Source organism: Colletotrichum karsti (assembly GCF_011947395.1).
Source record: "Colletotrichum karsti strain CkLH20 chromosome Unknown Scaffold30, whole genome shotgun sequence".
Lineage (NCBI taxonomy): Eukaryota > Fungi > Ascomycota > Sordariomycetes > Glomerellales > Glomerellaceae > Colletotrichum > Colletotrichum karsti.
The window spans coordinates 569449-590105 of NW_024065930.1; the positions used below are offsets into that span (position 1 = coordinate 569449).

The 20657-nt window shown below is 52.4% G+C and overlaps 4 protein-coding genes across 4 annotated transcripts; 3 read left to right on the forward strand and 1 right to left on the reverse strand.

Annotated features, from left to right (window-relative positions):
* Positions 1 to 995: 995 nt before the first annotated feature.
* CkaCkLH20_08883 (3-hydroxyacyl-CoA dehydrogenase) lies at positions 996 to 1844 on the forward strand (the record flags this gene model as incomplete). Its single annotated transcript, XM_038891598.1, has 1 exon — positions 996 to 1844. The coding sequence occupies one exon, from the start codon at positions 996 to 998 to the stop codon at positions 1842 to 1844; it is 849 nt and encodes a 282-aa protein (XP_038743234.1).
* A 4556-nt stretch (positions 1845 to 6400) lies between these two features.
* On the forward strand, positions 6401 to 14359 carry CkaCkLH20_08884 (uncharacterized protein; the record flags this gene model as incomplete). Its single annotated transcript, XM_038891599.1, has 5 exons — positions 6401 to 6969; positions 7029 to 7120; positions 7184 to 7666; positions 13464 to 13492; positions 13553 to 14359. The coding sequence occupies 5 exons, from the start codon at positions 6401 to 6403 to the stop codon at positions 14357 to 14359; spliced, it is 1980 nt and encodes a 659-aa protein (XP_038743235.1).
* A 2164-nt stretch (positions 14360 to 16523) lies between these two features.
* Positions 16524 to 17445, forward strand: CkaCkLH20_08885 (uncharacterized protein; the record flags this gene model as incomplete). The annotated part of the gene is made up of 2 exons (XM_038891600.1): positions 16524 to 16756; positions 16815 to 17445. 2 exons carry the CDS (start codon positions 16524 to 16526, stop codon positions 17443 to 17445), a joined length of 864 nt encoding a protein of 287 aa, XP_038743236.1.
* Positions 17446 to 18144: 699 nt separating this feature from the next.
* On the reverse strand, positions 18145 to 20276 carry CkaCkLH20_08886 (phd finger domain-containing protein; the record flags this gene model as incomplete). Its single annotated transcript, XM_038891601.1, has 3 exons — positions 18145 to 18771; positions 18817 to 19260; positions 19311 to 20276. The coding sequence occupies 3 exons, from the start codon at positions 20274 to 20276 to the stop codon at positions 18145 to 18147; spliced, it is 2037 nt and encodes a 678-aa protein (XP_038743237.1).
* Between the last annotated feature and the right edge of the window lie 381 nt (positions 20277 to 20657).

Sequence of the window (20657 nt, forward strand, 5' to 3'; positions counted from 1 at the left end):
AAAAGATGGGTTACCTGGAAGGATAGGAACACTGGGGAATTGAGGTGCGTCGGATAATATCCGGCACAGATGTCCGGAGATCCATTGTGTCCCGCACAGACCACGTATTAGTCACCCCACGCCCCCTTTACGCAGCTGGAAATCGACACCACCAAACACGACGAACGTATTTCAAATTTACACCCCAGTCCGGACTTTTGATACAAGCCACTGGAAACGAAAAAGATACGTGAGATGTCTTTGTCAAACTGGCCAGAGTCGTAAGATGTCCATGGATTCCCAAAACGCCCCATTTGGAGCAGCCGCAGTGAGAATATCTGAGGTCCGGCTTGGCTCTGATCTTAATCCTGGATGGCGCAGTGGTTGACGGGAACGGGCAGGGCGCAATGGCAAACAACATCGATTGTCCAGGCAGATGACCAGTCTTTCCCGGGGAGATCTAAGGGATTTTCCAAAATTATCATTCGATTGAAACTCGAACCATGAAAACGCGAACTTGGCGTTTGTGGTCAGCCCAGCGTTGGACGACAACATCACGCCACTCCCCTGACCACCCCCATCATGCGACATTGCCATCATCGTCAACCCAGCGTGGGAGAGCTGGGGACGCCACATAAAACGGCCACTTTTTCCCCGGGAATACTTTTGACGCTAAGATCAAATCATCAACAATAGCAATGGCTTCGAGAAGAACTTGTCAGCAGCTATGGCGCCTTCAGCCCACCACAAGCGCGGTCATAAACCGAAGCATCACAAAACCCCAAGCCATCGGCAGGCTCCTGCCAACGACCACAGCACTCCTCCCGAAAGCCCGACTTACAACTCAATGCCGGCAATCAAATTTCATCTCATCTCCACATCAAGTTCGCCCATACTCAAGTATTTCTCCTGAGCAGTCAGTGCATCCAATCCCGAAATGGACCCCGCCCGCCGACCCCACTTCTCGGCCCGTCGTGGTCTTCGGAGCGGGTGTCCTCGGCCGCCGCGTCGCCGTAATGTGGGCCTCCACCGGCCGCCCCGTCATCCTGCAAGACATCAACCCCAAGGCCCTCGCCTCGGCGATTGACTATGTCAGCGACGCCCTCACAACCGCCTGCGCTGTCCGCGAGACGCATCCCGGTCACGTCACCACCAGCTCCGTGCTTGAAGACTCCTGCGGCGCCAATCCGTGGATGGTCATCGAGGCCCTCCCAGAGGATCCAGAGATCAAGCGCGAGCAGCTGGGCAAAGTCGACTCGCTCGTGCCTGAGGACTGCATCATCGCATCCAACAGCTCTACATGGCCGACGTCGGCTCTCAGGAACTTGATTTCTCGCCCTGAGCGCCTTCTCAACACCCACTACCACCTTCCTCCCCGCAACACCTACGTGGAGCTGATGACCTGCGGAGCCACGGACAAGGAGCTCATGCCATTCCTCAAGGAGCAGATGCGCAGTGTTGGTTTCACGCCGCTCGCCCTTCCGCACGAATCTGTCGGCTTCGTCTTCAATCGGATCTGGTCAGCGATCAAGTCAGACACGTTGAGGATCCTGCAGGCCGAGCTGGCCTCGCCCCGGGACATCGACGCACTGTTCCGCGACTTCTTCCATGCGGAGAAGGGACCCTGTGAGAGGATGGATGAAGTGGGTTTGGACACGGTGTGGGAAGTGGAGAGGAACAGAGTGAACATGGGCGCAGTGAACCCGGAGAGAGCTGATTACACCGACTGGTTGGAGGACAACTACATCTCACGAGGAAGGCTGGGAGAGAAGACTGGAGATGGATTATACTCCAAGGATGAAAGAAGGTTGCTGGTTCAAAAGAGAGCATTCGCCAAGAACTCTTATTTGAAACTACACTTCTAACATTTTACTTGTAATTGGATTACCTCAGAAGGAATCGAATTTCATGGGAGACACTACTAGCAGCTAGATATTGACTTTCTAGTAATCAAATCACCATCATTCTGATATACAAAGATATGCAATTATCTTGCGATATGCTGCTTGGAGCATAACTTAATTGGATATAGTACTTTTTTTTTTTTCCTTTTTTTTTTTAGATATTATTGAGAAAATAAGAATTAAGATGCGAACTTGCACGGTTTCCTTGCATAAGCCCGGCTTAAAGTTCCCAGATTCATCCAATTGCCGTCTCGGCCAAATGAAATCTGGTTGGCCTCCCGCATTACGTCCCCCCCGCTTCGTCAGATCAGTATCCAGAGACCCATGATGTCATTGACTGATAGCAACCAAAGATATTTGGCAATACTGTACATCTAAGACGCTCGAGTTATTTGGAGTCATCTTTTGTGTCCCTGTCCCATGAAATCAAACCGGCTCTCTCGCATCTTTACTCCTCGATATGGCGAAGAAGAAGCAGAGAAGACCCCTCTATACATACTCTCAACGCTTTACGTAAGGGAACCTCTGCATAACTTGATTTTAGTCGACATCCTTATAGATGAGCTCTGGCCCTTGGGCCTCTTACCTCGATGACCATTTACTGATAACCTTGGCCCAGATCTCTTACCAGCGAGCTTCAGGTCTGGAATTCCGGCGCAAATATGTCACAAGAAAGTGGTGAAATTCGAAAGTTCGGCTTCGTTGCCGCCGCAGATGGGGATAGCTACAACATGAAAAGTCTGAAGGCCGCTGTGGCATCTCTTGCGTCCGGCAAAGCCTTTCACTTTGACACTCGTGGCGATCTTGTCTTGAGAGTCGGGAATCCTGCTGAGACTGTTCAGGACTTTGTCGTTTGCTCCAGATCAGTCGCGCGATGGTCCCCCGTTTTCGAGGCAATGCTTTTTCGAGGTTTCATGGAGTCCAAACCAGCAAACAACAACACTCTATGGACGGTCCAGCTGCCTGATGATAAGATTGCGCCGTTTGTCCTGGTTCTCTCTATACTGCACTGTCATTATGACAAAATCCCGGGATCTTTGGACAGGACCGACTTGTACGAGCTTCTAGTCGTAGTAGATAAGTACGACATTACGGAAATACTTCGACCATGGGCCAGTGGGTGGTTTGCCAAGCTTGACCTCGCTGATGTTACATCAGTTGATGGGAGCGAAACCATGATGGCAATCGCCTGGGGCCTAGGTCACGAAGCTACGTTCAGAAAAGTAGCGGACAGCCTATTGATGAGATCGCGTGTTGATAAGGCTGGTCAATGTCTGGACAGAGATAACATTCCTTTGAGATTTCACGCGAGCCTGGAGGCCCCTGGGATACTGGGTAAGTCAATCCTCTTTTGTTTATACAATTATAATGTAAATGTTACTCAGGCTCGAGCTCCCATGATGCTGATTGCTCCTTCTCTAGAGAGTATAGCTCAAGAACGAGAGAAGCTTGTCCAGAAGGTGCTGGATTACCTTCATACCGCCATTCAAAACGCGCTCATCTCCCAGAAATGCAAGAGGCGTATCAAAATCGATGAAGAAACTGATGTTTCCCCGAGGTACCGTGGAGCACTGCATCCCATTACTAGTGAGCAATGCGACAGTCTGTTTCTCGGTGTGATCATCCAAAATATTTGCAGTATTGGGCTGAGGCGAGTCGCCTTGTTGGACGGAGCCTCGTGGGAGTACCTCGGGAGTCTTGATGATCTTTTGTCCTTGATTCAAGACCTCCCAGCTAGTATAAAGGTTTGGGGCCACGAAAATTGCGACCCTTGGCCCAGTATTCAAATGGAGGTGGAAAGGATACTTCAGCATACTTCTGCACCAGTTACGGAGATGCACCTTCAACACTTGAGAGCTCAGGCAAAGAAGACTGGTATATAGTTCAAATAGGGAGGCAGAATGAGGATGCTCTTGATAGATGACAGGGGAGGCGCTCATCTTAATGTCCCTATTACAGTGGTATCTGAGACTGGACTGGTATGTCTTATTCAAGCGGGAGAAAAGGGACAGCTTCGTACAGCCATGAATTCTTCAGATGAATCAGACTTCTAGCGCATTTACTGTTGATACTCCAATGAGAAAATAGAGAACGGTAAAAGTGACAGTACATAAGATAAGAAGGATGAAATCGCAGAGTAAGATAGATGGAGAACAAACACTGCTTCAAATGATAAGGTGGGGAGGGCTGGTATGGACGAGACTAAGTGGAAGAAATGTGAAGAAAGATGAATTGCTGATGAAAATATGCGACACTATGGCGAATAACCGTGCCTAATCTTTGAGTTATGTCAACGACATGGTAGGCCTCCTGCATTATTAGTTCATTCAAATGCTGGCTGACAGGCACGAAATGCAGAGAACTTGGAGATACAGCAGCGATTAACCCACTCCAACTGGTCCTCTCGCTCAGTGCTACCACGTGAGGTAATGTCTCTGGTTGACGGCCTCGAACATTAGCTTCGCTGACCCCGCGTTCCGGTTCACAACCTATGACATCCAAAAATGGATTTATCAACATAAGTGCACGAAATTCGCGACAGATTTACTCTGTTTGAATTTTCCAGCTCAACGTCACGCAGTTTGAAACTAGAACTACTATCCTACAGCAACCCTTGAAGTCCAATTTCATCTTGATTTCCTCCGTCAAGGCGTTCTCCTTCCAGTCGAAGCAATTCAACTTCAACTGAGCTTCGCCACCAGCCCAGTTATTCGCGATGGTAAGCCAGCTTGATGCGTTAGATGGCATGCCATGGATGTTCAGGCACGTTGAGGAGAAGACGAAGCCCTTGTGAGTATCTCATCTGATTAGGTCGTGATATGGGTCTTTTGTATCCCACATACTCCTTGGGATACCTCAAGAATAAAACCGCTCAGGCATGAGGATATTATCCAGTGGGGATGATCTAACTAAGATGCAGTGTATCCGAGACTCTCTCTGACCCGGCCGTCTGGGCATGCCTCAAAGAGTGGATGGAGACGCTTGCAGTTGGCCATGCGTTTTACTTCGATTCACGCGGGGACCTCACTCTGAAAGTTGGCGATGGCGAGAAAGAAGGATCTCATGTGCACGAACTTGTCGTATGCTCGAGATCCCTCGCTCGGTGGTCCGCAGTCTTTCGCGCAATGCTGTTTTCCGGTTTTGCCGAGTCGAGACCCAAAGGTTCGGACCCTTGGGAAGTCGAGATGCCCGAAGACAACGCATCTGCCGTCTTCGTTGTTTTGGGCATTGTTCACAGTCACTTTCAACACATACCCGGGTCTCTTTCGAAAGATCATCTATACCAATTGCTTGCGACGACGGAGAAATACGACATGACCGAAATTCTTAAGCCATGGGCGCCTGGCTGGTTCAAACCCTATTCTGATAGCGGTATGGCACCCACAGAAGGAAATGAAGTCATCATGTGGATATCATGGGAACTTGGTCACGAGAAGACCTTCCGTCGCTTTGCGATGGATCTACTATGCAAGTCGAAGATCGATAGCGACGACCATCTACTCAGCAAAGACGGGATAGCTCTCGACACATACATGTTTCTTGAGCCACCTGGAATTCTTGGTACCTTGAGTCCCTTTCTGGTACGACCACGATTCTTTCTTATCTGATAACTTTCTAGAGAGCATCGCTCAGACGAGAAAATCAGCCATTCAGAATATGACCAGTCTTCTTTACGACGCCATCCAGGACACTCTGAAAAGAGAAAAATGTCAGGTAAACAATAACAATTATGGATATGGATATAGTTCCGGTTGCAACATGTCATCAGAGCAATGTGTGCATCTGATTCTCGGGACACTCATCCACCAGATGCATCGAATAGGCTTGGAAGACGTTGCTCTTCTGCGAACTGGGACACCCAATTATTCTGGGAGCATCAACGAACTATCCTCCGCAATTCAAGGAATACAGTTCCAAACGCATGACCAGTACTATCACGCATCTTGCAATCCTTTCCCGGTAATCAAACAGAAGGTCAAAAGCATTGTGGAAAAGCTGGAGTCTCCTGTTACTGAAGCCCATCTTAAGTATCTTCAAAACCAGGCCAAGAAGACGGGTGTCTGAAGGATGCCATAGCAGGTGATTGTTACAGAAGAAAGAAGCGGGCAGGTCGGAAGGTGGGAGTTTCTGAGTCACAGTCGAATTCAAATTCTTTGTCAACTGCTAGTTAAAGAGGCACATGCTGGCGAAGAGTCCGGTTCCAATTGGCAACCCTACACACATGCAGCATGTTCACTCATTTGACAGAGGATTCTTTCAATGTCTTTTAGTAACATGCTCTTTCAGGTTTTAAAATAATTCAGAAGACTAGCATTGCTGGAACTTTCGAATGCAGTAGAATACGAAAGTTCTAAACGAAAAGGTAGTGTAGATGTAGAGTCCAAATATTTGGTAGTGACTTATATTAATGTTCCTTCCTAGAACACTCGCTCAACCGACATCTTCCCTCTTGAGTCAACCCGACATGCTGTTGTCACCCGCCAGAAGAAAATACGAGCCCAGTCCGGATATTCAAGATGGGAATGACACACCCTATCTGGAGATACATTGCATTTCAAGTTAACAGGTCTCAGCGTCGCATCCTGCCGACGTGGTCGCACCTAAAGAATTGTTATCAGGACCCTACGGAGAAGATCTTTGTGGGAAGCAGCCGAGGAGATGTCGAGCTCTGCGTCGGACCCTGCGACGAAAAGCCCCTGCCAGACATTCACAATCCGGAAGACATCGAGAAGGTTCGAGATGAGCACAAGAGCAGACGGTTCGTGGTGAAATTCTCAATTTTAGCCGACTGGTCTCCTGTCTTCAAAAGTATGCTCTTTGGTGGGTTTGCAGAATCAAAGCCCGCGCATGGTTCTTGGGTTGTACACCTGCCTGATGACGATGTCTGGGGAATGTTTGTTATACTCGCCATCGCCCACGGCTGGGATTCGGCCGTGCCTCGAACTCTAGAGGATCTCGAGCTGCAACAAGTGATCAGACTGGCGGACAAATATCTCATCGACCGTCGCTTGGGTGTCTGGTATCGACAATGGCTGCCCACCTCCATGGCGGCCACCAATCTTCCCGTCGCTCTATGCACCAACGCGTGGGATGTGGGCGCGAAAAGACATTCACCAACCTCATTTTCTTGGCAGCACATAATAGCACTCTTGAACGTGATTGGGATCCCAACTGCCCCGTGGATTTGCTCGTTTCGAGCACGTACTTCTGGCCAAGTCGCAACTTCAACGGACAAGGTAAGTTGCCCAAGGACAAACCACGTGTGTCGGTATCTGGTTAGTATAACTAACGTTCAGTAGAGGTTCTCAAACGAGCGAGGAAGTCGATGCGGGCTGCATTGCTCAAGTATTTGTCCGACAAGATACGAGACTGTTACGTATCCAGGGCCTGTCGAGGGACTGGAGAACGCTCCTCTCAAGAAACTTGTTCAGCCCTCATTCTTGGTTATGTCATGATCACCTGCAACCGATTCCACCTCTACAGCGACGTCCTGCTTTCTGGGGCGAGCCCGTACGAAAAGACTTACTTGGATTCCAGCCCGTTTGAGCTTATCGAGGTGATCAAGTACATGCGGATATGTATGCCACACGCTGAAGGTCATGATTTCGACCCCTTCCACGACTTGGACGACGCGGTTGCGAAGATGTGGGAGACCTTGCCGTCTCCGTTGTCACCGCAGACCCGACAAATATTGCAGGAGAATGCTGAGAAGTCCGGATACATAAAGAAGAGCAAGTTGCCGGCCGTGGATGTTGAGAGCTGGAGATTACAAGTGGAGAACAGTGAGCGTAAAGGATGAGCCGGACATGCTCGAAAACGAACAGTTAGCTCAGGTGCGGTGGCATGTAATTACTACTTTCAATTTCGGGTCGGAAGATTGTCAGCCTTGAGAGGAAATGAAGAAACAATAGATTGCGCGGCGACACTCAGACACACCTTCTACCTTTCTTTCTGGCTCATGATATTTGGCATGAATGCCGCTAGAAATGATTTAATCCGTTTAATGAGACGTGCCAATCTACTTGGGTCAAAAAGGGATAAACCATGGCGGCAACATAACGTCATTACACAAAGGAAAGTTGCCTTCTTAGACAAGTTTTCTTTATCTCCTTCCAAGATGTACAACGCGCCCGATGGTTGTCAACAGAGGGTTCCCATGACGACACACAATGTTACGAGAAAACAGTCTCAGCAACGCTTTAATGAAAGCAGGGTTTGGCTGTATCCATATCCTCAGCGGGCGGAACTCTATCTATCTTGGCAGCATTGGGGACCTATTTGAGTTGATCTCGCAGGTGAAGGAAGATATTCACAAGTTCAATCGCCGCTGCCACCCTCTTATGCCCTCGCTATGGATTTTTGATGGAGAAACTCTATGGGCTTGGGTCCATCCAAACCGGAACAATCACGGAAGGTCTCGAACATAAGCGAACGCATTCACAGGGATGAAAAGGTCTGACCTCGTGGAGATGGAGCTTGAGTGATTGGCAAATGAGCAGATCTTGCCTGCCATGGTTATGTATGGCCGATGTCTGTCGCGCACCGCCCATAAATTCTTCTGAATATTGATAGTGAATTCCATTGTCTCTTTCTTTTCTGGTTTCTCTTTCCTACTGTGATCTCAAATGCTGACGTTCCTGCGGTTGATGACGCCTTCTTTTTGTCTGGGTCAAATCCCCTTTTCAGATGTTCTTGATGCCTCAACCATCCGTGTATTCCTGGACTCTGCTGCGCCTGTCGGCGGCGAAACAATATCCACGTAGGCAACATCAACCGTAACGACAACACTGCACAGTACAATCGAAATTTGCAACTGCCACTAATCATCCTTTCTGCTCATGGACGTGTAATCTGTGTTAATTGGAATTAGTACGAATCATTTTACTGGGAGCAAAACTTACATGGCGACGGCACGTCAGCTGTCTCATCAAGCTCAAACAACAAGCGATACATCGAAGCCCATTGTTCCGCATCGCTAGAATTGTTGATTCTCCTCATCTTCAACTTCTTCTCGGTTTCTTTTTTGAGCCCATAATTTGGGTCGCTATTCATCTCAGTAAGAATTGGGCAAGGGACAAGTTCGCGATAGTGATCCTCCAATTCCCTCTCGGATTTGAAACATTTTCCACACCGGCTGCAGTCAAATAATCTGTGACGCCGATACAGATGCTCCCTGGAAGCCGTAAGTACGCAGACGGGGACGATGAAACGAGCGCAGCATGTGATACGCACTTCACTCTATATATTTCGGGCCACCCAGGTCCGCAGCATGATCGATGATTTTTGTAAGTCTCTGGATCCCTCTTGTAATACGGGCAGGCCAATCTCATGATTGGGGCCACATCCTCTTTCAGCTTTCTTCTAGTGCTGCGGTCGTGAATCTCCTGGTTCTCTGTGAACTTGACTAAGGCGGAACTTGAATATGAACCATCAAACCAAGATTTGGTTGCGTGGGACTGGAAAGGATTTGTCGAGATGTCGAACGAGTCGAAATCAATTTCCAATGGAGGAGATTTGAATCCCTCGACGTTCGGCATGTCAAGTTCCAACGATACGGATTCCCTTATTGCGGTGCATGCGAAAGCATCGTGAATGCCGCTCCCAAAGCGAAGGCCTTCGCCGTAGTCCTCAAGCCGAAGTTCTTCGGATGACCAATCGACGTAGGGCTTCTCAAAGAATATGCCTTGAAAGGCAAGCTCTTCCACAAGGCGAGTCGTTGATTCAATATAAGGCCGGAATAATGCATCCAAGCTGCTGGGTAAGGGCGTAATCTGTGGGCGGTTTGGGTGTTCCTGGCTCAAACGGAAACCGTACTCATAATCTGCGAACCTGAGCTCCTCAAGAGACCAGTTCTTATAAGGTTCTGAAAATAATACGGACTCGTGGAAAATGAAGTGGCCGAATTCCCTCTCTGAGTCTACTTCGATATGTGCTCGGAAATGTCCAAGCTCGCTCCCGGTACACGGCGTCTTCATCAACTGGACTTGCTCAGGTCCGGTCCTCTGGTGTAGTGATGGTGCGAGGTCCACATCCCAAGTCTCAACCATTGCTTCACCGTCTGTCAACTCTTTAGTCTGGGAATGCAGGGACTTCCTGTTGCACTCAAAACTCGCAAATAAGAAGACGGCTGCAAGCAGCAGAGTCAAGAACACCACCAGCAACAGAGCAGCGGGGGTGAGATCGGATGATCTCGTACTATGAATGAGGTTTGGTAGATGGTTATCCAGGCGACTGAACATGAACCTCTTTACTTGGTTGATTGCGTGGGTTTGAACATGCGGCGGTGGAGGAAGTGGCATCGTCACAACTTCTTGGCAATCCGTCGATCCGGCTCCTCCTAGCTGCGTCATACCAGGTTTATTAGCATAATTGCGAGCCTTGAAATGGCGAAAACATCCGTTTACCACTTCTTCTTTGCACTGCTCAATATAGTCCTTGAGCGCAGTCCACTCCGCAAGTTCGGGGGCCTTTTCCGATAGCCGCTCGCCTCGAAAACCCGGTAACAGAGCGACGATCGCCACTAACATGCTGATGAAGGCAACCAGCCAACCGGTCACTGCAATCGAGTTCTCTGAGGCCCATGATTTGAGGCGCCCGAGGTTGCTGCCTCCCTCAGCCTTCTCATCGTGCCGAGGTCGGGTCGAGGCGGGCGATTGAGCTGGCGTCCGCGGTGGGGTTGGGGGTTCGGGTGCTGTCATCAGGGCTGCACTGTGATGATAACAGCGGCCTCATCAAACGGATGTCGCTCAGAGACGTTAATATTTCTTCGTTCCGCCGAGTCTCGTGAGTAGAGATGGCTCACCACTGAGCCGGGCAGGACAAGATCGAGGAAGTGGGAAGAGACGCGTATTTGTGGTCGACTTTTGGAGTCAGCTTCGCGGGGCTGTGTGGAAACGTCCCTCCCTCTTCAATGGCACTAATTGGTGCGTGATAGAATGCAGAACGAGCTGCCTGCCGCTGCAGGAACCCCTGTCACTCACAGCCACTGTGGCAACTATCCTATGGGCTTACGGATGGCTAATGGGTTCGTCGGGCTATATTGAACAGGAATTAGACGTCATTCGAAGCTATCTCTTTCGGGGACCTATAACCCCATCAGCGTGGACTTTTAGTCTTATTTTGATCTGGCAGATAACAGACGACAAATGTAACACCTAATTGATCCTCCTAACCTCGCCGCCCAACGGCTGGAAAGCTGTCAACCTACTTTCGCAGAGCTAGTTGTGGCTCTCGACATGAGGAAATGCGCTTCGCAAAGAATCACCATAATGCTTTTGAAACTTATTCCTAGTTAAATAAGCTGTGAAGCAGCCACACTTATGGAGACGAACGAACGAGCTAAAAGCAAAACCGAATACAAAATAAGTATTTTCATCTATCATACTCGGTTCTCCCGGTGAAGAGAGATTTAAGCAGAAGCCTCGCGTCCCATTGCCTTTGTTTTAACATTAATGGCAGCCGCTATAACTCTGTGCCGTTCGGTAATGAATGAATTGGCGGCGGCGGTGGTGGTGGAGGATGCAGCAATCGGTCTCGGATGGTGGATGTGTCTTCTATGAATCGGTTTGATGCTATTACAACGCTCGCTTCGGATCCTCTTTCGAGGTCCACCCAAGCGCTTCTTCCAGTCCCTCGACGTTGAGAGGATTGTGATGAGACTCCGTCGATCTCGACGACGACTGAAACGCCATTGTTTCTATTGTATATGATAGCAGGTCGGATTCGTGTGGAGGTACGATTGCTCCCAACTAGCTTGGAAAGACTCCATACAAAGCTGTAAATTGCGACGAAGAGACTCACAACAGCAAGTGCAACAGTCATTGCACGAATCGGATTGCTCGGGACGCCGAATGCACTGCCATATTTTGTATGGAGTGCGCTTGCGAAAGTGCGGACCAAAAGTCGCCTTAGCTTGTCGAAACGTTGGATTTTAATGTCAGGCGGCGGTGGTAAAGTCGTGCGGGCCGCATCTTGGCACCCAAGCGCATCCTATCGTCGATTGTTAGTCTATGCGCCTCCGGTCATAGACTAGAAGCGGATGGTACCATATTCTCCCTGCAATGCTCGATATAATCCTTCAAAGCAGTCCATTGCGATAACCTAAGCTGCTCTTCGGACAGGTATTGGCTCTTGAAGGCGGGCGGTACAGCAAGAACAGTTACAATCAGGCCTATGATCCCTATCACGCAGCCTTTTATTGTAAAGACCTTGGCGAGTAAGGTTCGCAGACCTCTGTGGTAGGCTTGGGGTTTGGAATCCCTCCTGTCCGATGATGTGTTCACTGATGGCGGCGTCGTTGTCGATGTCGTTTCTACTGCAGTCGTTGCTTGTCCGTTCGACGAGTCATGTGATGCTGCCTGCGCTACTGATGTTGGTTCAGGGGCTAGGTTTTGCAGCTGGATATCTGATGTAGCCATCGATGGCTGGGCCGTCGAGGAAGACATTTATGGTGGAGACTCGATGTCCATGGACTGCCGCGATTACTGTAAAACTACTACGAAATGATACTGTTAGTGCTCAGAGATTCTCGAGCGGGGGATTGAACCCGCCTACATGTGTCGTCTCCGATGCCGAATTGATTCATTCTGCGGAGGGAGGGGTGTCGTCGAAGAGCTCAGAGAAGATGTAAGGAGGAAGCCATTCTGAGCGGAAGGGAAATCCGTTCAGAGGGGAATGGAGAAGTGCAGTTATGGAACAAGGCTATGCAGCGTGACTTGAGCTGCGCCTGCAGCTGAAGCGAACCTATCATGAGGCAGTCTCTCTTCAATGGCCGGCGAGCTGTGTGTCTTGTGTGTGGCTGAAGCTGTACTTCGCCGCTCCCCGGCAACAATCTGTTTAGAACTGCATGTTTAGTTCACCACCATAGCCACCACCATAGTATGGAATTGACATCAGCCCAGGCCTGGATCATTGAGAGTGTCAAATTAGCGATGATGCGACTGCCGATGTGCCCAAGCTTCTGGATTTCTCAATGAGACGAACCACGAACACTTACGATATTCAGGCTGTCGACGCTTGATGCGCTGAGGGGGGTCGCACGAAACAGAAGTTGCCATGTCCACTCAGTCATTCGGACTTTTGCTAAAATATGAAAGGCAGTTATCGGGGACGGAGCCGTGTTACGGGCATAGGTACCCGCTTTTAAGACCAACTAGTGGGAAGAGTCCCCGGCCGTTTCGGCGGCGCCCGGAGACTCTCCACACCGGCCCCGCCGCCGAGAGAATTTACTGGCTGTTTTCAATTTTCCGTCTGCTTGCGCATGATGAAGTAATGTGGAAAAAGAAAAGCAAAGCCAGGGGAACATCGGTCAGGGGCCCGGCCCACAGGACGGACAGCACAGGTGCGCGGCCGTAAAGCAGCAAAAGGCAGGTGTTGGCATCACGCCTGCTCCCTCCCGGGTTTCATTGTTCTTTCAATTCCCTTCATTCCTTGCAAGAGTGGCGGGCGTCTCTTGCCACCTTTTTTGGATTGATCTCTGGCAAATTCGCACCAGGTCTACCTACTTGCTTCACCTTTTTTTTTTCTAACGCGCTTTCGACACTTGGATCTTGACATGCACCACCCGCAAATATTCCATAGCCACAGGAGCAAACATGACCCATAGAGACGTAAGTGCACCTCGATTGATGGATGTCTCACATCCCGTCGCGAGACTGACGTGCCTGAAGGACATTTTATTGGCTGCGCTGAAGTCGGCGCCATCCTTGGACGACCGGGAGAAGGAGATTATGCTCGCTGCATGGAAGCTTGCCGAAGAGATTGCTGAAATTCGACGATCGCATTGGGATGCTTCAAGGGCGCGCGTCGCTGCTCTCGAGAACAGCGACCCAGACGAGATTCGACATGCCATGTACAGCAGCATCCAGGAACAGTACGTCGTGGCCGTCCAATGCGATCAGCGACAAGACGCGTTCGCGCGGCAGTGGGAACCGACGTCATCTGTGACCCAGCCCGACGACCAACGCGCTATCGCCGAGGAGCAGCCCACGGAGGAGCAGAACACAGACGATGATGCTTCCATGGAGCCTGAGTCGCCCTCGCCCAGCGAAGCCGTGAGCGACAACTCCGACGACTTGGCATCTGAAGTTTCCGACGTCCCCGCACAACCGATTTCTCCTCTGAGGGCGAACCAGAGTAGGAAACGCGGATCGGAAAATGTTGGAGAATTCTCAACCCCCAGGAAGGTCAAGGCGGTCGCGACAGACGTCGAGAGCTCGAAGGCTGCATCACAGGTGTCACCAAAGAAGCCCTCCGAGAGACCTAAATTTGGCACAGGGATAACCGCCTTCAAGATTCCGAACAAGAACCAAAAAGCTTCCAAGGTGCCGTCTGTCAACCCTCTCGACAATCAAGGTTCGAAAACGACCGTCTCGGCTGCTTCGGGATTTGCTCCATTCGAGATCCGGCCCCGAGCAAACGGAGCCGCGCCATCGCGAAAACGGAGCCAACCTTTCTCCTGGGACAAGACGAAGTGAGACGAGAACCGCGACACGACACAGCTGTCAACGAAGCAGGTCCCGAAATCCACGCCAGAAGTTGGGATGGCGCGCGCGGTTCCCGGCAGGGTTCTCGCGCCACGGCTGGTTCCTCGGAAGTATTGCGCAAGCCGGCTCGCATACCGAGGACAAGACGCTACCAACGAACGACAGCGGTTGATGGGGACGAAGAGATGCATTTCAGTCTCGGCGGGCTGCGTGGACTGGCGACGTCGCAGGGACGCATCAAAGCTGTCCGGTCATCCCAGGCGAAGCACAACTGTCGTCTCTGGTCGACTGGCAATAGCATACACGATATCATTTCAGAAACGACTCAACCCACACATTCCGCAAAGAGAAAGCAGAGCGGCGTTTCGTTTCCGGGTTCTCCAAAGTAAGAAGCCGTGGAAAGATGGGATAAAGTAGGGTTGTCGGCGACGGGGCCGTTCCGGTGGCTGGGGACACCCGGGTTACATGACTCCACGGGTCGGTATACCACTTCTGTATTATTCTTACGCCGCAAAGCGTATGCACGTTTGGAATGTCTATACTGTCTAATGGCACAGGATTTATGTCAGGACCTGGCTATGTCGGATGGATCCTCACCAGTTGTTGGTCCGAGGTGCAGGAATCCGGATGTCTCGAGCGGCCGAGCAACGCTGGCCTGGCCTCGATCAGTCGCGGGCATTTCGTCTAGAACAAGGGCGAAATTCCAAGACGAGCATCAGACTGCGCAGTGCTGATGTTCATCTGGTCTGAGACTCGTCCGACCCTTCTCCTTCTCCAGCACCAGCATCAGCATCAGCATCAGCACCGGGCCCTAGTGTAGCCCCAGCACCAGGACTCCGTAAGGACCCCCTGCGACGACCCCACGATGGACGAGAAGTGCTTGGCGGCACTTCAGAATGCAGGTTCCAGGGCGCTGCCGGGCCATTTACGACCCCCAATTGGCAGACAGACCCCGCTGGAGATGGTCTCTGTGGCAAGCTAAGGCCCTGTGGTGCGGACGGAGCTCACTGCCGGAGGAATCTGCAGGGGCTCCCAGCTTGATCTGCGCCGGGGCCAATTGGACGAAGCCCACAGCCAAGAACCTGCATCCGGGAAGCAGCAACCTGATGCTTTGTTGCATGCTGCATCGTCAAACCAGCCCCCCCGAAAAGCCAAGACTTGGTTATCTGGAAGCCTTCAAAAGATCAAGCATTTTTTTCTTCCTCTCTAGCCTCCGGCCCAATCTCCTGAATTTCTTCCCTTCCTTTTCTTTGTTGAGTCATTCACTCCGCGGGTCGTCGGTTGAAGAGGCAGCGGCAGCATACACATCACAAATACATACAATCTCATCCCGTGCTCCTCATCGCTTCTCATCCCCTCATCGTCTCGTCCCGCCGGCCGTCCGTCATCTCATCAATACCCACGTCGATTCCGTCCGAAATCCAAACCCCCGGCCTAGCTCCCCTCCCATCCCATCCAACCTCCGACGAATGATCGCCGATTCAGCTGAAAACGAAAACGGCCTGCACACCAACTCCGGACGGTCTGCCTCTCACGTCCACAATCCCACCCCGCGACACGCCCGTCTGCGACTGCGCCGTTGCGTTTCCCCTACTCCATCTCTCCTCCTCTGATCTCATCCTCGTTCCAGCCCTCTTCAAGGTTTCCTACCTTAATTCTTTTGCCTTGCCTCATATCACACACCACACACCACATACACACACACACTCACACACGTCTTCTTAGTTCCCGGCCTGAGACATCGGCCGCATCGGGCCCCAGGTCTTATTTTTATCTCTAATTTCTATTTTGTTTTCACCTCTTGTCTCTCTCTAGCCCTTCCCGTCCGTCTCTTGTTTCGGTCTCATTTCCCTTTCGACCTTCACAACAAAACGTCACTGGCATGCCGGGACATCGAGTTCGATAACACATTTCTCTCCAAAACCGAAGCGACGGAGCAACCAGCATTTCAATCAAACACCAATTCTTTCCAATAATCGGACGCGAGAAAGGGAACATGCTGAAGACCGCCCTCCAACCTTGCTGCTCCTCACTCTCCCCCGCCGCCGCCCGTTAATCGCCTCTCTCATTCTTCAAACGACGATTGGCGTGAGGAAATCAACATTACATCTCACCAACCACTCACATAACAACAACAAACACACACACCAAAACAATGGAACGCCCCCACCGTCCACCACCGCTCACGATACCGCCTCCCCCACGGTCCCGGACTAGAGTCCGGCGCGCTCGACGCCCGAACCACCGACAAGCCCGGCAATTCAAACGATGGCTCCTCCGCGCCCAGATCGCCAACGACGTGCTGCACGTCGCGGCCGCGAGCATTTTGCTATGGATCATGTCGTGGTTCTTGTATAACGTGCCGTTTCCGCTATCATATCGCACAGGGTACATCTCCATCTCAACTCTCACTCTTGTTGACTCAAAATGTTAACAATGACAACAGCCCGGCGGCGGTAGCCCTCATAATCATGCTCTCCACAGACATCCTCCTCGACGCCCGCTCAATAGTCCACGCCCACGACCCCTGGCCCGGCTGGGCCCTCATCCTCCGCCTCGTCCTCGGCCTCGGCTACATCGCCGTCTTCGCCGTCTACATCGCCTTCGGCGGCGACGTCTTCGCCCCCGACTTCGAGTACTGGGGCATGTCCGACTCCTACGGCAGGGTCCTCGCCTACATGTTCCTCTGGGGCCTCGGCCTCTGGAATCTCTTATTCGTCGTGCTCTGCCGCCACTGGCTTTCCAAGGAGGTCAGGCGGTACGCGAAAGATGCGAAGCGTTTGTTCACGTGGAGGAGGAGGAGGAGGAGACCGGCCCCGGGCCCGGGCGCGCATCGTCTGCGCAGCGCCGGCGGGGCTCCGGAGACCAGCGTCGCGGACGTCGACGTGGAAGCCGCGCGCGGGCCGGCGCGCGCGGAGGAGGAGGGGAACACGGTCGACTTACCGGTAAGGATGGGCGTGCGGAGGGTCAAGAACAGCGTGAGCGGGATCAGCTTCAGCGTCGACTCCGTCGCGAGCAGCGGGACGGGGACCGCGGGGTTGAGTCCGCCGCCCGAGGCCGTCATGAGGCCGGCGTAGCGCGTAGCCCCCCAGCCCCGACCAAAAAAGAAAGAAAATTAATGAAGGTAGACGTAAGCTATACTACGTAATGATAATGAACAAAACATCCCAACAAGTAATCTCCATCCCGATGCATTGAGACGAATGGCGCGATTGTTGTTTGATGGGATGATTGATAAACCTTGGGATGATGGATTATGCGGCTTTCGTCTGGAGTTTTTGGGTATGGAGTCATGGTCATGCGGGCTTCGGAAACGTGGGGTCGTTGCGACGAAGAGCAGCTGTCAATTGTGTGTCTTGTTCATGCCTTGAGTCGTGGGGTTCTCTATATTGATCTGTCTTATACATACGCGACGTGTAACTCACGGCAGTTCGATCCTCGAGGAAAGAAAAGAAACGGGAAACGGGGGGGAATCATACACACCCTAAGGCAGTCAACAGCCTATTACTGGTATGTTATTGCTATCGTTGCCGTCGTCGCAGCAGTAAGTCTACACACATTTCCAGCCTCATTTTATCATGTGCTGCTGCTGACTTGCCCGAGGATGGATGTGAATAAGTCCGCCCCAGAAAGGAACACACCAGGTGAAGCGATAATACCGCTGTGCTATTAGTGTATCGAATCTACAATGCCATCCCTGTCTGTCTACCGATACTCATACAGTTGCTCTCTCTGACGCCCTCCCTCCGTTCGTCATCAACAAACACCAACCCCCCTCAGAACCAAGGCTCCAGATCCCGCGCCGCTTTGGAAGAAGTATACTCCGGCACATACGCCGAGGCTTCCAGACTCCGTCTCGTCGTACGGAAACGGGGCTGGGCGGGGGACGTCTGCGCAGGGACGGCGGGCGCGGCGGGTGCCTTCTTGCCCCGCTTCGTGGTCTTACCTCTCTTATCGGCGGAGGAGCCGGCGGAAGTCTTCCTCTTCTGTTGAGCCTTGGGTTTGGTGCCGTTGGCCTCGATGGCCGGGGGGCTGTCCGGGGAGCCGGCGGACGTCTTTCTCTTCTTGGGGGCCTTGGGCTTGTTGCCGCCGGTCTTGACCTGGATGACTGCAGGTCCGGCGGCTGTCGGATTCTGCGCGGCCGCGGAGTTGCTGCTTCCCTTGACCTTTAGGATAATTCTCGGCCTCACCGGTGCCTTGGGGTTCCTCCCGTCATTCCCCTTGTTGCTGCCGTCGGTGCTGCTGTCACCCTCGTCGGTGTCTTCGGGTCCCTTGCTGCTGCCTTCGCCGTCTCTGGTGTGCTCGCGGTTCTCGGCCGTGCTCAGCGGCCAACCCGCCGCGTGAGCCGTCTGGACGTCGCCCGTGGTCTTAACAGGTGCCTCATCCTGGCGTCCGCTGGGATCCTATCCCATCATCGGCTCCGTGATCTGCTTCCCCAGCGCGTTGACAAAGAAATGACTACAGCCCTCTTCGTCGTTATCGTCGACCAAGTAATGGACGTCCTCCTTCTCCGGCGGCAGCGTCGCGTAAAGACCCTGACCTGCTTTGGACCACGAGGGGGGCAAGACGTCGTCGTCTTCGTCTTCGGCGGCCTCTGCGTTGGCCGCGGCGGGGGCGGTCTTGAGGATCTTGCGGACGCCGCCCGTCTTTGAGCGCTGCTTGGAGACCTTGGACCTAAGCTGGTTTCCGGTGCCGTTCTTAAGGACGTTCGTCTGGGGGCTCGCTACCACTTTAGGTTGGGCCCAGTCCGGTGCGCTGAAGATGGGGAGGTCCGGGTGCTTCTTGGAGACCGAGGTGAGGATGTCTACCAGGAGGCCGGGCTTGATCTGGTCGCTGAAAGACAAAAGGTTAATCAAATCCGTTCTGCGAAGATCGTCGAAGTATTCTCGTCTCTGTTGTTTGTCAGCATGTGCTCCACGCTGCCTCGGGGTCGATGACCTACAGCCTCCATGCTGGCATCTCCCGCCTCGAAGCCGACCAGCTCGGGTTTGATAAACCCCGGCAGGTTTGCAAGCCTTCTCTCTCGCATTCTCGCAACCTCGTTCTGCTGCTTCTTCAAGCCCGCCTGCTCCTGCTTCAGCTCGCGCCACTTGGCAAGCTCGACCTGGTACGCCGCCTGGTCCTTATCCTCCTGGATGCAGGTGCCGCACTTGAAGGACGCGCGGTTGCGGGCAGTATCCTCCGTGATCTGGGGCTCATGGCAGAGTTGATGCCAAGCCTCGCCGCAAGCGCAAGCGATGATGACGTTGGCCTCCGTGTAAGAGGTGCGCTGGCACTTGTTGCACTTGGTCTCATCCTTGATGCGTCTCCTCTTTGGCGGCTGCTTCGGAGCCGGGGGGAGAACGACCGCGGGCTCGGCTGTGGGGGCAGAGCGTGTCGCATTTCGTCTGGCGTCGTGGTCCTCGACCCCTCGCTTCCTCTTGCCTCCGACTGCAGGTGAAGTAGCTGAGGGCGGGCTGTTGAGGTTTCTAAAGGGCTGTGTGCCGGTTTTGTTTGCGGGTGTCTGGGGCATGGCAACCGTGGGCGTGGTAACCAGGTTCTGAACGACTCTGCGCCTAACATCCTCGTACGTCGCCTTTGCCGGGGTCGGGAGTGCAGCCGAGGAAAAGTCGGATGGGGTCGCCGAGGAACTGGATCCCGAGCCGTTTTTTATCCGACTTAGGATCAGCTGCGTCGTCGCGGAGAATTGCTGGTGGTATCGTGACGGGGTAGAAGGTGCATGGCCAGCTGTTTGGCCGTTAAAGACTACGGGAGTCTTGAAGATGGCTTGATCAGATCGAGCGGCAGTGATACCCGGCCGCTCCGCCGGCTGGGAATAAACGCTGTCTGGATTGGTCTCTCCTGATCCGGATTCCTCCCCGAAACGTGTGCTAGGCCCGGAAGACGCGAACATGCTGCCGTTCTCCATCGCGATGTGAAGGGTTGCTTGCTAGCTCACTAGCGGGAAACGTGTCTGTGTTCCGGGATGAATCTGGGGAATCGGCGCGATACGAAGTGGCAGCTTTTCGGACAACAGTAAACACACAAAATATCGAGACAACAGCACCGTAAAGTGCCCGTGTTAAGGTAGAAAGAGTACACGGAAATTCGAATGAAGCTGGAAGGACGTGGTGAGTGCATGTCAAAAACGGAAAATGTCGCGTGACTTTCACGTGATCGTCGGACAGAGCTTGTCGCACGGACTCACCTTCGGTCAGTGTCGGTGAGCACCTCGGGACGGGCCAAAGTTGCAGTGAAAGGCAGGAGTCATGCTGTGACACATGTACCTATACACCGTACGCAGTAATCA